Below are 13828 nucleotides of genomic sequence, written 5' to 3'. Positions count from 1 at the left end.
TCACCACCGCCATGACGTCTCTGGCCTTGTAGCGTACTTCGCTCCTGTTCTCCGTCGGTAAGCTAGCTGCCTTTGGCTGTGCGATTTTCTCATGGTTACCACTTGTAATCCCGTGACCCCAGGGAGTCCTCAAAGTGCGCGGGAGGCAAAGGGAAGAAGATAGTGGTAGAACCACGACAGAGCGCCGAAGGTTGTCAGTTCGCTTTGCGGCGAGCTTTTGGTCGAAAATGTGTCTCGGATTACTTTGTGTCGTCGAATCACGGATTACAAATGTTTAATATTTAAACAACCATCACGTTTGCGATAGTTTGTTCAACGAGTGAGTATCAGGAAGAAATCACCGTTCATGTCATTTGCTGACAATTGATGGGAATCATTTAAACAGGCCTGCAAACAATATCTCTCATACGGGCTGTCTTTCTTTCCTACGTTTTTGTACTTCTCTTTTCTACATCTCTTTTTCTTTATGTCCATATTTTCTCGTTCCACCCCTTTCATTTTATCCGTGCACTTTTGTCAATATGAAAAACGCGGTATGGAGATAAAACAATATTTAATTTTTATTTAATTTAATATTTATCGTTGCAGATTTTATGTCAGGCTCTTTTGTGTAATATGTAGTGAGACGAGATCTCTCGGACTTATTGTTAAATCTGTTGGACATACATTATATGTATGTATAGGTATCTTCTATTGCACTCTCCACGCAATATTCATCACCCGTTTTTGAATTGTTATTATCATTATAATATCCCTTTAAGAATTATTGATTTCCTATTGTTTCAACCACGGGTGCACACACAAATGTATTCCAGTCGTACCTATTGCTTGCTACCAAGGCGCCATGCCGAAATACACATTTTCCATTCAAATCACTCGTACACACATACAAAAAGGCCTACGTGTGGTAATCTAGCGTCAATTCGTATGTTGAGAAAAAGAAGAGATAAAAATTACAACTGAATCGACCTGGAATCGCAGACACTTGTGTAATCATTGATAAACGATAAACAGAGAAGATTCGGTGACGAAAGAATTGAATGACAAATTTATAATAATATTTGATTTTTTATATGTTTTCACAATGTAGTTGTAAGATTTGCGATTTTAAGTCTGGAAATTGTCTCTGATTAAAATTTTTTTACAATATATCCTCTCTTTCACAGGTTATCAAAAATAAAAAAAATAAAATGTGAGTGCTCTTCAATTCGGTGAATAAATTTCAAATACACCCCATAAATTGGTAAAGACTCACTTTGCCCAATATTACATTAACTGGACAATTAAATCAGTGCTAAAATGTTTGGGAGTGTAGTAACTGCATTGTCGCTGCGAAGATGTTTCTACTTATCAGCAATAGTTGTTATATTATCGACACTAATGGCAGCTGTAATAATAGTTAAGCTCTCACCCCTCGAGTCGGTTAAATGTCAACCACACATGGTAACTTCACCAGTCGAATGGAGCACATTGTCTAGTCAGGGTCAGGCGGGAGTTGGGGATTTGATAATAGCTGTACATGAAAACAGAAGCCGAATGCAGGAACTTAATGGAAAGAGTTATGGGGAGATGAGGCAGAAGATGGTGCAGAACAAAGTTGCCAGAATATCCAACAGAATGAGAAAGAAGATCATGCCACTGATAAACAGGAATTCATCCATCGATACCAACTACAATGTCCACATATTCTATTACCCGTGGTACAGATCTCTCGAGTTTGACAAGTCGTGGAAGCACTGGAATCACGACTACCTTCCCAACTGGAAGAAAAATGACAAGAGGGTATTTCCAGATGGAAAACATAAGCCTCCGGATGACATCGGTGCCAACTATTATCCCAGCTTAGGTTGCTACAGCTCTCGTGATCCTCAGGTATTTTGATTTCGGATTTAAACTTTCTATCATAGTTGGATATCTGCACACTAAACAGAACTTGACATGGAAGAGTGAAATCCTCTTCAGATCCCCTAAGCATCTAAATTTTTCTTAAATATTAAGGCTACTTATGTTTTTTGAAAAAAAACGTAAATGGAATATGAATCTCAACAGCAAATATTTATAGGGATACAGACTGATAAGAGTCAGAAAATATCCCACCAGTCAAATTAAATGAAGTCGATTTTTTTTTTCTTTTAAGACTGTGCTTATGGAATAGAAATTGGCCATCATATTCAGCGTCTTTCTAAATCAATGTAATTCTCAATCTTTGTACAGGTAATCGACTTACACATGAAACAGCTCAAAGAAACAGGGGTGGGAGTGGTAGTGGTTTCATGGATTCCTCCTAATGCCATAGATAGCACAGATTCCGTGATGTCGGATATACTAGATGCAGCTCATCGCTATAGCCTCAAGGTTGCTCCACACATTGAACCTTATGCAGGAAGAAATCCAATAAATTTGATCGAACATTTAAAGTACTTGTTCAGCGAGTATGGAAAGCATCCAGCACTGCACAGAATAAAAAGAGAAACAGAGTGAATATTTAACGAATAACAATATTGTCTTTCAAACTCCAAATTTAGGCAATGATTAACTGGCACTTTTTCTTTCTGGTTTGTCAGCGGAGCTGTTCTACCGGTAATGTACATTTATGACTCTTACGTCTTCCCATCGAACTCATGGTGGGAACTCTTGTCTGATCGCGGAAACCTCACTCTTCGTGGCTCAGAAATTGATGCTGTATACATGGGGCTACTCGTAGACGCACAACACAAGAACCATATTAAAAAATCACACTTTGACGGATTCTATACCTATTTTGCAACAAATGGATTCAGCTTTGGAAGTTCGTGGAAAAATTGGAAAGATCTGAACAAGTTCGCCGAACAAAATGAACTCCTTTTCATACCCAGTGTTGGTCCTGGTTACATAGATACTCAGGTACTATACATGATATTGAATTTTAAAAAATCTAAGAACATTATTAGTTGAATTAAATTTTTTGAACATAATTTTCACTCTCAGGTACGACCGTGGAACGCTGATAATACGAGGCACAGACGTCATGGACAGTACTATGGCTATGCTTGGAGCAGTGCTCTGAACAGTGGGGCTACCACCGTGTCGATAACATCGTTCAACGAGTGGCATGAGGGCACACAAATTGAACCAGCCCGTCCTGCGAGCAACAAGGATTTTACATACCTAGATTATGAGCCTGAGGGCCCCAACTTATATCTGAATTTGACCAAGCTTTGGGTTGAACAGTTTACGAAAAAGTATAAAAATGCGAAGCCAAATGACTGAGGGGAAGTCAAGTAGTAAGAAACATTTCTAAACCGGTATAGGGTTACACAGAAATCTACAGAATCAGCATTCAGCTATGAAACATGTTTTACAAATTTCCAAGCTTAGTTTACACCAATTTCAAACATACCTATCTCTGCATAAAAATTTAGCCTTTTTTTACTTATGAAAAAAATATGTCATAACTTTTCAGAAGCAATACGTATGTCGGAATCTAGAGAAATTATGAAAAAATAATGCATCATCACTGAACATGTTCGACTTGTTGAATAAGCCTTGGTACAGTAGCAAAAGAAGAGGAGAAGTTGAATTTCATTTTGATGAAAAACTGAAATCAACAAATCGCAAAAATTTGTGACCAAAAATGAAACAATAATAGTAATGGTGTAAATGGCAACCAATTATGAATAGATTTTGACGCTAGATATCATTACGTCTGTGGATTAGTGATAGATGTCAATATGCTGTTGCTGCTGCATTGTGCGATATGCAAAGATTGCAGATGACTTTGATAAGTAGGTGTTTTGTACATGTATTATTATATAGACAATAATTACTCCCTGTCCTTTCTCTCACAGGGTATATTCTTCCTTTCTACTACCCTCTTATAGGTATCTAGAGATTAATAATATTCATGAGATACTATATTATCTAAGAAAAAAGAGAGAAAAAAAGCGACAAATTTATTGAAATTTTATTACGTTAATAATTTTTCAAAACGAGATATTCAAAGTTACCGATATTTAAGATATGTTAATAAGAATTTCATACGAAGAGAATAATTTATCAATAAAAGATACATTACACATGCCTGTGTATGTATACATAATATGAGAATGTAGGGAGGGTAAGCCGTAGTAATATTTTTTGCAGTTCCTTTTTTTTTTTTTTTTTTTTGTCAGCAAAATGTGACATGTTAATAACTTTTTTGTATAAATGAAATGAAAGAATATTTACTCGATCTACTATGAATCGGTATGACAACTATAAAGGAAGATATGATGGATTATCAAAATTTGCATGCATGTACCTATGTCTTACATTCAAAATGAACAAAATGAATGAAAAAAATATATATTACAAGTATCTAAATTCTTTTCGTATACGTACGAATATATAAAAAATTTTCGATGTGTATGTACACTATACATGTACCGTACCGTCTTATTATGAATATCTTATGTGAGTGGTTCTACTACACTATATATATATATACTACGATATATATATATATATACTAATATCTGTCATATCACACATATCCCTAATTCGTGTATAAATTGAGAGAAAAGAAAGAATGGAATTTATAAAAATTTATGCAAGCGAAACGGAAAAGTGAAACTTGATTAATTAAGAAAATATAAATAGTTAGAATATTCGTTAGTTATATATTCAAAAATTATAATACACAATTCGTAAAATATTTAGCATTCAGAATAAATTATTTCTCCGAACCGTTTTTGTTATTTACCTTCCACTCATGACGTGAGTAGTCTTGTTTCTGGTCTCTTTGTGTATAAACACTACATCTGGATGAGAAATTACATTCGTATGTGCATACATCACATACGTTACTTCATTTAAAAAATCATTTTGTAGAAGTTAAAGGACGGTTCCTGAAACTGCATACTTAGTTTTATTTCCATTATTTTTTCCTTCATTTTTAAAATTCAATTTGAACAATTGCGATACAGTTCGAATTTCACAGCAAGCTATTTGATAATATATCGTGATAATTAAATATATTGTTACTTTATCATCGTCTTTTTCGTACTTACAGTAATGTAACATCTGTTATATAAACAAATTAATGAATCACTTTCAATTCTAGTGATAATGATATTTAACAATGCAACGTACGTATCGTTTTAATTAAGTATTTTCGGCAAAAGACAACTAGAAATAAGGAACAAAATATACGGTTAGTATTTAGAAAATTCGAGCAAAGAAAACGCAAGTGAGGAAGTTTGTAACAATTTGGAAACCCTATTTTCCAGATTTCATATTTTATCTTATATATAAAATCTTTCTCAAAGGCACGCAAACTCTGTTAAATTGAGAAGATTTGAATGTCGTTGAAATTCAAAACCGCAGATATATAAATACATTTTGTGAGCCAAACAATAATCACACAATAATAAAAGCCAATTAAAAACCTGAAACCATAAAAATAATCAATGTCTACATACGATACTGTTTCCAATTTGGCAGAGTAATAACTACAATAAAAAAGACGAAAAGAGAGAAGGAGAGCAAGAGAGTGTAATAGTTTGGGCAATACTAGTTCGTAATTCAAGTTAGAATGAAATTAGATGCTAAATCTTCGAATTCAACACGTGGTATAAAGCACACCAAAATATAACGATGTTTTCCATTCAATTACTTTCATACCAATCATTTTCTTTTTTACTATATTAATTACTTTGCAGTTATTTATGTATGTACATGCAATTCATCACGTTTGAATATAATTACATATATTTATAAAGAATTTTTGAAAAAAATAAACTCTCGATAAATACACAAACTGATACAAACAGAGAAACTTCAATATACGAAGATAGCTGCAAGACAATAGTTACGCCTTAAATACTAAATTATCCCTAATAATCCTTGTTCATAATTTTTTAAATCCTGAGTGAAACCCAGTTTATATATTTATGTATATCTAGTTCATGTTTTTGACAAATTTGGAGCTGAGAAATGATAGGTTTCACCGGAATATTTATAACTTAACTTGGGCGAAATATTAGAATATTTCGGGTGATTAAAAATTTTCACGAATTAAGAAAATCAATGAAAATTATTTGCAGTGTGTACCCATTTCAGCATGCAACGAAAGACTATCAAGTTTAAATCATCGAGGCTGATAAAACTTTACTGTAAAATTATACTAGTAAGTATACTAGATATGACCAAAACTGTAAATGATGATATAAATGAATACCTGTCAATATAGGTATATGTATATTCAAATCAATCTTTGTTCACTTATAATTCTACGGGTTACAATAACTTACAATTGACTCCTATTTTAACTTAACACTAATCTACAGTATGAGACGTCGAATGAATTATATGCAATGTGGTACCCTGACTCTGTCATAGAAAAATCAGTTACAGTTGACGAGATACTAATTTGTAAGTATTGAATAGAATCAAATAGAATTATACACAAAAATATGTCTTGACGAAATGGAGTTAATTGAGTAAAAAATATATTACGTACTAATGATACTATTAATTGAAGATTCCATGTGTCATAACGTGGTGTTTTTTTAATTTAAGGGAATTGCAGAGTGAACAATAGCCTCGGGAATATTTTAGTGACATTCACAATGCTCCGATATCTCGTAAAATGCCAATCAATGGACCGCTATACCAGCAACTACCAACGAATTGAAGATTCGTCCTCATGGATTCCGACTAGATAATAAACATTTCTCTCTAAGATTCAAAATACTCATTGAGGACGATATTCGAGAGCAAAAGATAATGAAATCATGAGGAGGTGGGCAGTATTATCAATTCCAGAAGAAAAGTAAAACACTCTTCAATGGAATGCGGTGGGCTATCACTAATAGCGCAAAGTACTAGGATTTTTATCAATTTTGTTGGTAGTTTCGTTTTGTGGGTTGCGACGTAGAAAATTGGAGATGGCGTAACAATAATTGTGGCACCTGAAAACATGTTTGCGAATCGTTACCCTCTGATCGAGGATCATTGCAGATACCGAATTATTGTAATCGCGATTTTCGGCAGTCATATTGATATCTGGGCTTGGCTAGCCACGGCTACATTACAATTTATAGATGTATTATTAAATAATCTCATGTTCGCAAAACTTTACTTAACCATCAAAAATCCTTGTACGTTTACAATAAACTTATCGAAATTATCCCTAAACCTCAGCCTTTGAGGTCGTTCCGTATCGAGTTCTATGCAAGCTGTCAATTGCACAAAAGCTGCAGTCAGCCGCTCTGCTATCCGTGGGTCTGTTTGTGCAGCCAAAAAACTTTGTACCAGCTGTTGATACTGTTCTTGATAACAACAGATCAAGTAGTACAGCGGTATGCTCGTACTTGAAATAAGGTCAGAATTTATTTGGCGAGACAGTATAAGATTCATGAGCAACTGAAAACGAAAGAAGAACGAAATCAAATTTATAGAATAAAGTTTGTAATTATCACATTTTTGAACAGTATCTCGTATCAAATTTCACATTGACTCACATTCATAAAAGGCGCCATCAGCTGGTTTTTTGGTCGGCCTTTTCTTCCCTCAGTATAAATATGCTTTGCTAATACTTGTATTATGTCACAACACAATATGGTAATCTCATGACCAAATGAGAAAAGACCCAGTTCAACGGAAGCTAGCAATTGACTTAGCAACTCAACTGGGAGGTCGAACACTTTTTCTGGATGGATTTCACAAACAAACGTGATCATTTTAAAGTACCTGAAATAAAAACATAATCTGTTTGTTGCAATTAAATACTCACAAAGAAGCTTTAATTACTCAATATCACATCATCCGCTGGAAGGCAGGTGTTGTTTCAGCTTTGCCGTGAAAAGAGTGTTATTTCGACTTTGATTTGAGAAAGATTATGCTGAACGAACTATTTTTTTTCACAATTTTTAGTCAACAAGACGTGCAGGAAATACGAATTATTAGTTTAATTAATTTAATTCTTCGACTAATTCATTCGATGAAATCATTGAAATGTTCGTATGATATCACATACGATTTAGAATGTTGTAGCAAATTAGTAAACTTGATTTGGTATCATGAATAATATAAAGATTGATATTAAATGATATAAATAATAATATAAACAAATCAACTAATTTGCTACAACATTCTAAATCGTATGTGATATTATACGAACATTTCAATGATTCCATCATATAAATAAGTCAAAGAATAAGAATTGAATTAATACACAAAATAAAAATAAATACTTATTTGAAAGCGATTTTTTTCATGTAATTAAACTAATAACTTATATTTCCTGCGCATGTTGCCAACTGAAAAATATGAAAAAAAATCGTTTGTGGAACATCACCTTTTTCCAAACAAAGCCAAAGCGAAACGTTTTTCACGATAAAGCTGAAACAGCACCTTTTTCATGGTGAAGCCCGAACAACATCTTCTTCCTCCCAGCCTATGACATAAGATATCAAATAATCCTTGTGAACTTGGGTCAAATGGATGAAATTATTTCAATGACATCATTTTATACGTACTCCAGGCAAAGGGAAGGAAACTTCAGTAAATCCATTGTCATTAAAGGCATAATGATATTCAATCCGAATAAGAATACGTTAACAGGTGACACATTCTGTTCTGGATTACCCGCTGGCTCTGTATGACTGCAGTCGATTATTTCCTTAGTTAATAAATTGGTGAGAAGTTGCATAAGTAATAGAATATCTTGAAAAGTGTCTTCCTCAGCCGTATTCTCTACAGTCGTTCGATTCGTATTGCAACGAGCATATGTTTGAATAGTACGCAAGCATATCTCGTAAATTCGTATGCTGTCTCCCTAGAATTAGTGAAATATCTTGAAAAAAGTAAACGGTGATCGAAACGTTATTGTGACAAGAAAAAATAAATAAATAAATGACAGTGCGTTCTGCAGTTGTAGAAAGTGTAGAATGAAAACGATAATTTTAATAAGTTGCTGGAGCTTGTACCTGGGGTAGGTAGCATAACATTCGTCGAGTGCATTCACAAAATAATTCTAATATTAGCTGAACAATTTCTTGATAGTTATGGTACAATGACAAGAGATTGGGAAGCTCGTTCAAAACGGGCGTTATACGTTCAAATACGCCTTCCGCAACTGGCCCTTGAACTCCTTGAGTAACTCCTGGAAATGAAACACAATAATACAAAATCTGACGTAGTTCGCATATACAGCTTGGTACTTCAGCCTAAGGTGACATTTGTTGACAAATGAGTAAACAGAAAACATTTTTAATTTTGATTGTTAAAATAGCATGTCTCATTGTGATAAAAAAATTTGAATGAACTTAGAACGCGATAAGACAATAACTACACGCAATAATCATACCAACGAATGATTCAAGAACGTCGATAATCCCCAGCCTGATTTGTTCTTGGTGATAGGTCTGAGCAAAATTACTGCTACCAGTAAGCTGTTTAAATCGTTCATCCAAAGGTTGCAAGGTTTGAGCCCAATACTGCTGTTTAGATGATGGATCTTGAACGGCCGTTCCAATTTGTACTAAAGTTCGCATCAGTCCGCGCTTAGCTGCCTGTGGTAGATCGAAACGATCTTTTGTCGCCAAATTAACCAAGTTGCACAAACGGCCTGACTTCAATACACAGTCACTTCTGTAAATCAAATTACCAGTCAAAGTAACAAAATCGGTAGAAATAACACTGCCTATAAAACTGTAGGGTTAGTGTTGAGATATCAACGTACTTTATTTGTGATTCAACTAGCGTAATGAGAAGCCGCATGGTTTCTTTTATCAAATTTGGTTCTCCTTTGAAGACGTTAATATTGCACTCAATTTTCTCTAGTAAAAAACTAACTGTCCATAGCGCGCCAGGTGTATCGGCACCAAATGCCTGTAAGATGGTAGTACTAATCTCCGAATAGAAGCTCTCAATTGGTAGGAGATAGCTCAATGACCACCTGTGCAAGAACCACACAATACTGCTGCTCAATTCCGGGCTCAACATATTCGTCAGATTGGCTGAAATCGCGATTTTCTCCAATTGACAGAGCCGAAATACGGCCGATATCAATCTAATGACATGATCTGCTGATTGTTCTGCTCCATCAATATCAGACAGACTATTTTGAGGGGAGGCCAAGAGTCTCATCGTCGTTTCTACGTTTACTTGACCTTGCTGGGTCTGAAACCGAAAGATCAAACTGGTATTTCTGCATTAAAGTAAATCGAAACGTGAGTCGAACATGATTTTCACAATAGTTTTCTAAGATCTCCAAGTTTCTTATACATACTTAAAGAGGTGGTATATGTTTATAATTACATAATCACCTGATCCATGCTGTATCTCATTATCTCAGATGGTACCAGAGCAACTTCACCTTCAGAATCCATGCACAAAACATGACCAGCTAAAAGCACAAGCCAGTGTATGTCCTCGTAGAGTGCTTCTACAAGTGACGAGCTCGATATACTCATGGGCTGCGACTGATCTGCCATTCTATTCAGTTGACCACTAAGTCTGTTTGTTCTATCCTCAAGGAGACGTGCTAAAAGGGGTAAGGAATGACCAGGAACTTGCCGGCCGAAATTTCCTGCGAAGAATTTAAATTGAAAAATTAATCGAATGAATGACATTGGCACAATGCAATGAGGCAATGACGCAATGATGCACTGATGCACCGATGCACTTACCAATGGTCTGCAATTGTTCCTTGAACTTATCTCTGTCGTTTTCTTCAGTTGCATCTATTTCTTCGTCATTGAGCTCTTTGCCTCCAGCACCTCTGTTGCCATCCGGCGGAGCCAGGTGGCAACTCAAATAAGTATTAAATATCTGGGCTGAACTTTGCTTGCAAAATTCTGACGGAAACAATTGTGCCTCAGACAAAACTATAATCCAAGCTTCCAGCAAGTGTTCAAAGGCTTCCATATACAGACAGTCATCAGCACACATCTTTAATAATTGAAAATTTGTTAGATATAAAAAACAAAATAAACTATTGAAAATTATGAAACACTTACAGATTCCTCCTGCGCAGCTCCTTCTGCAAACAAGCAAGTCAGACGAGTCATCTGTTCCATGAATGACCTGAGGATGTCTTCAGGTAATGAGGTTAAGGTTGCTCTGAAGAAGGTTATTACTTTTCTAACCATGTTAGATATTCCTATCGCTTCTTGGTCTATAACGTCAATATTTGACACGAGTTTCAAGAAGCTTTGTAGATAGGATGTTAGATATTGTGTCTCTACTTCCCCAGACTCAATCACTAGCCCGTTTAATGTTGCCAACTGTACCAAACAGTTTCTTGCGTGATGAGCCAGCTGTGGATTGGTACGAACTTTCCAGTAGAGAGTGAAGAAGAGATCGAGAACATTAGGATCAAGGATTACATCTCTCCACATGGGACCAAGTCGGAGGGCAGGACTGCTGTCGGACTCGTAGGCAGATTCAAATACACCAATTAATCTTTTGGGCAGTGTGTTTGAATTAAGGAAAATTTTTTTACCAAGATGACACAAAATTACAGAGTCATATGAAAAGGATATAGTGTGGTGATACGTATCCCCATACTAAGACGCCTTCAGTTATAGAAAGCAGGTGTTTTATCAGAGGCAGTAGAGCCTCTTGAATTTCTTCTTTGGTCAGCTCTCCCAGGGCCCCAAAACAGAACTTGAAAATCCTTTTCAAATCTGAGATTTCAAATTGCTTCTTAGCCTTAAAATGAACCTCCCAGGCCAATCCTACATCTGAAGATTTAACAGTTGTTGCATACTCCTGCATTAAAGCTGATATTATGCTGCATCCTAACAGTTGCTGAAATTACCAAGGTAACTGTCAAGTGGAAATAATTGTTTCTTAAATTCGAGAAGAAAGATGTTTTCAGTTTTTGAAAATTGGAATTTTATGCCAATTTAAAAGATTATCAATCAGCTTATTATTACTGCCCATTTCACGATTGATTAATAACAAAAGAAATTAGTTACCCTGCGTAAATCACCAGTCATGATAAGTCCCTCAACTTCATTTAGTATCTGGCCACGATCTCGTCCCAAGTCTTCAACACTGCCCCTTTTTACCATAATAGCAATGACCTGAAGTATTCTCTCCCTGACAAAGGGAGCCAACTGAGGTTTGCTTATAATATAATGCAACAGGTACTGTCTTAGTGACCTGATATCCTCATCCTGCATCATTACCCATTCTCTGATTAGGGCAGACTTAATCAACCCTGCTGATTCAAATAGTACGTAATCGACAGAGCTTCGCTCAAGGATCTCTCGGCAGAGCTGATATGGAGATTTAGTTTTACGAAAGTTAAGAAACACCGTCTCTGCTGACTGTCGTTGCTGGCCTGTGATGAGATTCGGTGGAGCCTGAGGTGGGGATTGAAGAATAAAAATAAGACACACAAATAAAGGAGGAAACCTGTAGTCAGCATATAAAAATACATTATTTGGGGTCTATAATCACGCAGATGAAGAAGCCATAACGCAAATATGCATACGTACTATCCCATTAATATCATGATGAAATTCGAGATCTAGTCGAAAGCCAAGAATGTTGCCTCACAACGTGAGATCGGTAACAAAATCTCGAGCATCGTTTATGATATAAATAAACTAAATCTACGGTTGGTTGCGACAACATAACCTCGACGTCACGAGATTTTACGCTACCGTAACCCAGAGCAACGACTTCTACCAATCGAGACCCTCAGAATTAACGTTTATTTTTATTACTATGCTTCTGTACAATTCTATCATTTATAACAATAACCGTTATATTACCAAAATAACTTGTGCAGCGGCCTCCAGTTCTGCCAGTACTTGATCCGCCATTTTGGTAAATAAAGCTTACGATTTCTCTGTGGTCAAGGGATGTCTTCAAGCAGCGACATAAGTCGTTTAGAATCACGTTTAGAATTAATCCGCAGAGATCGCTACATTACCTGACAAGAGAAGACCTTAGAGCATGTACAATACAGTATGCGCAAGCAGAAGACCGTGGCCTGGTCGATGCTGTTGGAATTCGCAGCGTACACAAAGGTCGGCCAATAAGATTCGACATTCACGGCGTATTATAGGGCGGTTCGGTCGGTAAGAAGAGATGCTTTATCTTTATTCCATGCCAAATAGAAGAAAGCAACATATTTCTAACAGCTGTCAAACGACATTGTCGGTACTGTAGAATGGGTACTGAACAACTGATCACGTGGATGTCAGTAAATCGCTATTGAATTTTTCAGGTACACCGACCCCCGTAAAATTATGATGAAAACATGGCTCTCTGCCACGAATGCTACTATGGAGTAAAACTGGAGTGCGTTCGGTATTTTAATATTCTGTGAGTAAAAACGTCTTTGGAAACTTCGCTCCATAGGTGAAAATTTGTTTTAGAGAGAGATGAAACAGTAAATCTATCAGCTGTAACAATTAATGCGGGTTTAAAAGAGAAGATTTTGGATCACATGAGTACAGATTAAGTTAGGCCCTAGTTAGAACTTGAATTCAAACATTCCGTTGTTTCACCTGATTATCTACGCAAGTACATAAGTTACCGAAACTCGACAGCAACATGGGGCTTGTTACTAACTGATGGCATAGCAAAAATACGTGTGTCGTGAGGAGACGTAGCCTTAAGAATTAGTCGATCGCCTGAAATCTGAATTATTCCAGCATTAACTCGCGTCGTGATGGTGATTAACAATATCACACTGATGGCTGTAATGATGATCGTTCAACCCCGTTTTTGATAGCGCAGAATTTTTGATTATAGCTCTCAAGAAATTCCGAATTCTGAATACTTGGAAGACAGATAATTTCTGGTTTGGCCTGCAGATAATCTGCCTATTCAATCAGGTAGATGA

General features: G+C 35.9%; 2 protein-coding genes across 3 annotated transcripts; one reads left to right on the top strand and one right to left on the bottom strand.

The window, feature by feature from the left end:
- Positions 1 to 122: 122 nt before the first annotated feature.
- LOC107227410 (glycoprotein endo-alpha-1,2-mannosidase) lies at positions 123 to 4703 on the top strand. Its single transcript, XM_015668540.2, has 5 exons — positions 123 to 319; positions 1167 to 1872; positions 2215 to 2477; positions 2565 to 2883; positions 2968 to 4703. The coding sequence occupies exons 2-5, from the start codon at positions 1300 to 1302 to the stop codon at positions 3247 to 3249; spliced, it is 1437 nt and encodes a 478-aa protein (XP_015524026.2). The 5' UTR covers positions 123 to 319; positions 1167 to 1299; the 3' UTR covers positions 3250 to 4703.
- LOC107227422 (exportin-4) lies at positions 4611 to 13000 on the bottom strand. Of its 2 annotated transcripts, none has more exons than XM_015668558.2 (12): positions 12750 to 13000; positions 11946 to 12335; positions 11508 to 11775; positions 10983 to 11437; positions 10653 to 10914; positions 10290 to 10552; positions 9704 to 10143; positions 9329 to 9612; positions 8949 to 9124; positions 8499 to 8797; positions 7482 to 7710; positions 4611 to 7383 (listed from the first exon to the last, which is right to left on the bottom strand). In XM_015668558.2, the coding sequence occupies exons 1-12, from the start codon at positions 12798 to 12800 to the stop codon at positions 7096 to 7098; spliced, it is 3405 nt and encodes a 1134-aa protein (XP_015524044.1). In that variant the 5' UTR covers positions 12801 to 13000; the 3' UTR covers positions 4611 to 7095. The 2 variants fall into 2 exon arrangements, with proteins under 2 accessions (XP_015524044.1, XP_046591435.1); XM_046735479.1 differs by lacking the exon at positions 12750 to 13000 and adding an exon at positions 12471 to 12692.
- Positions 13001 to 13828: the final 828 nt, after the last annotated feature.

The sequence above is a fragment of the Neodiprion lecontei genome, chromosome 3, assembly GCF_021901455.1.
Source record: "Neodiprion lecontei isolate iyNeoLeco1 chromosome 3, iyNeoLeco1.1, whole genome shotgun sequence".
Lineage (NCBI taxonomy): Eukaryota > Metazoa > Arthropoda > Insecta > Hymenoptera > Diprionidae > Neodiprion > Neodiprion lecontei.
This window is presented reverse-complemented; position numbering and strand designations above follow the sequence as displayed.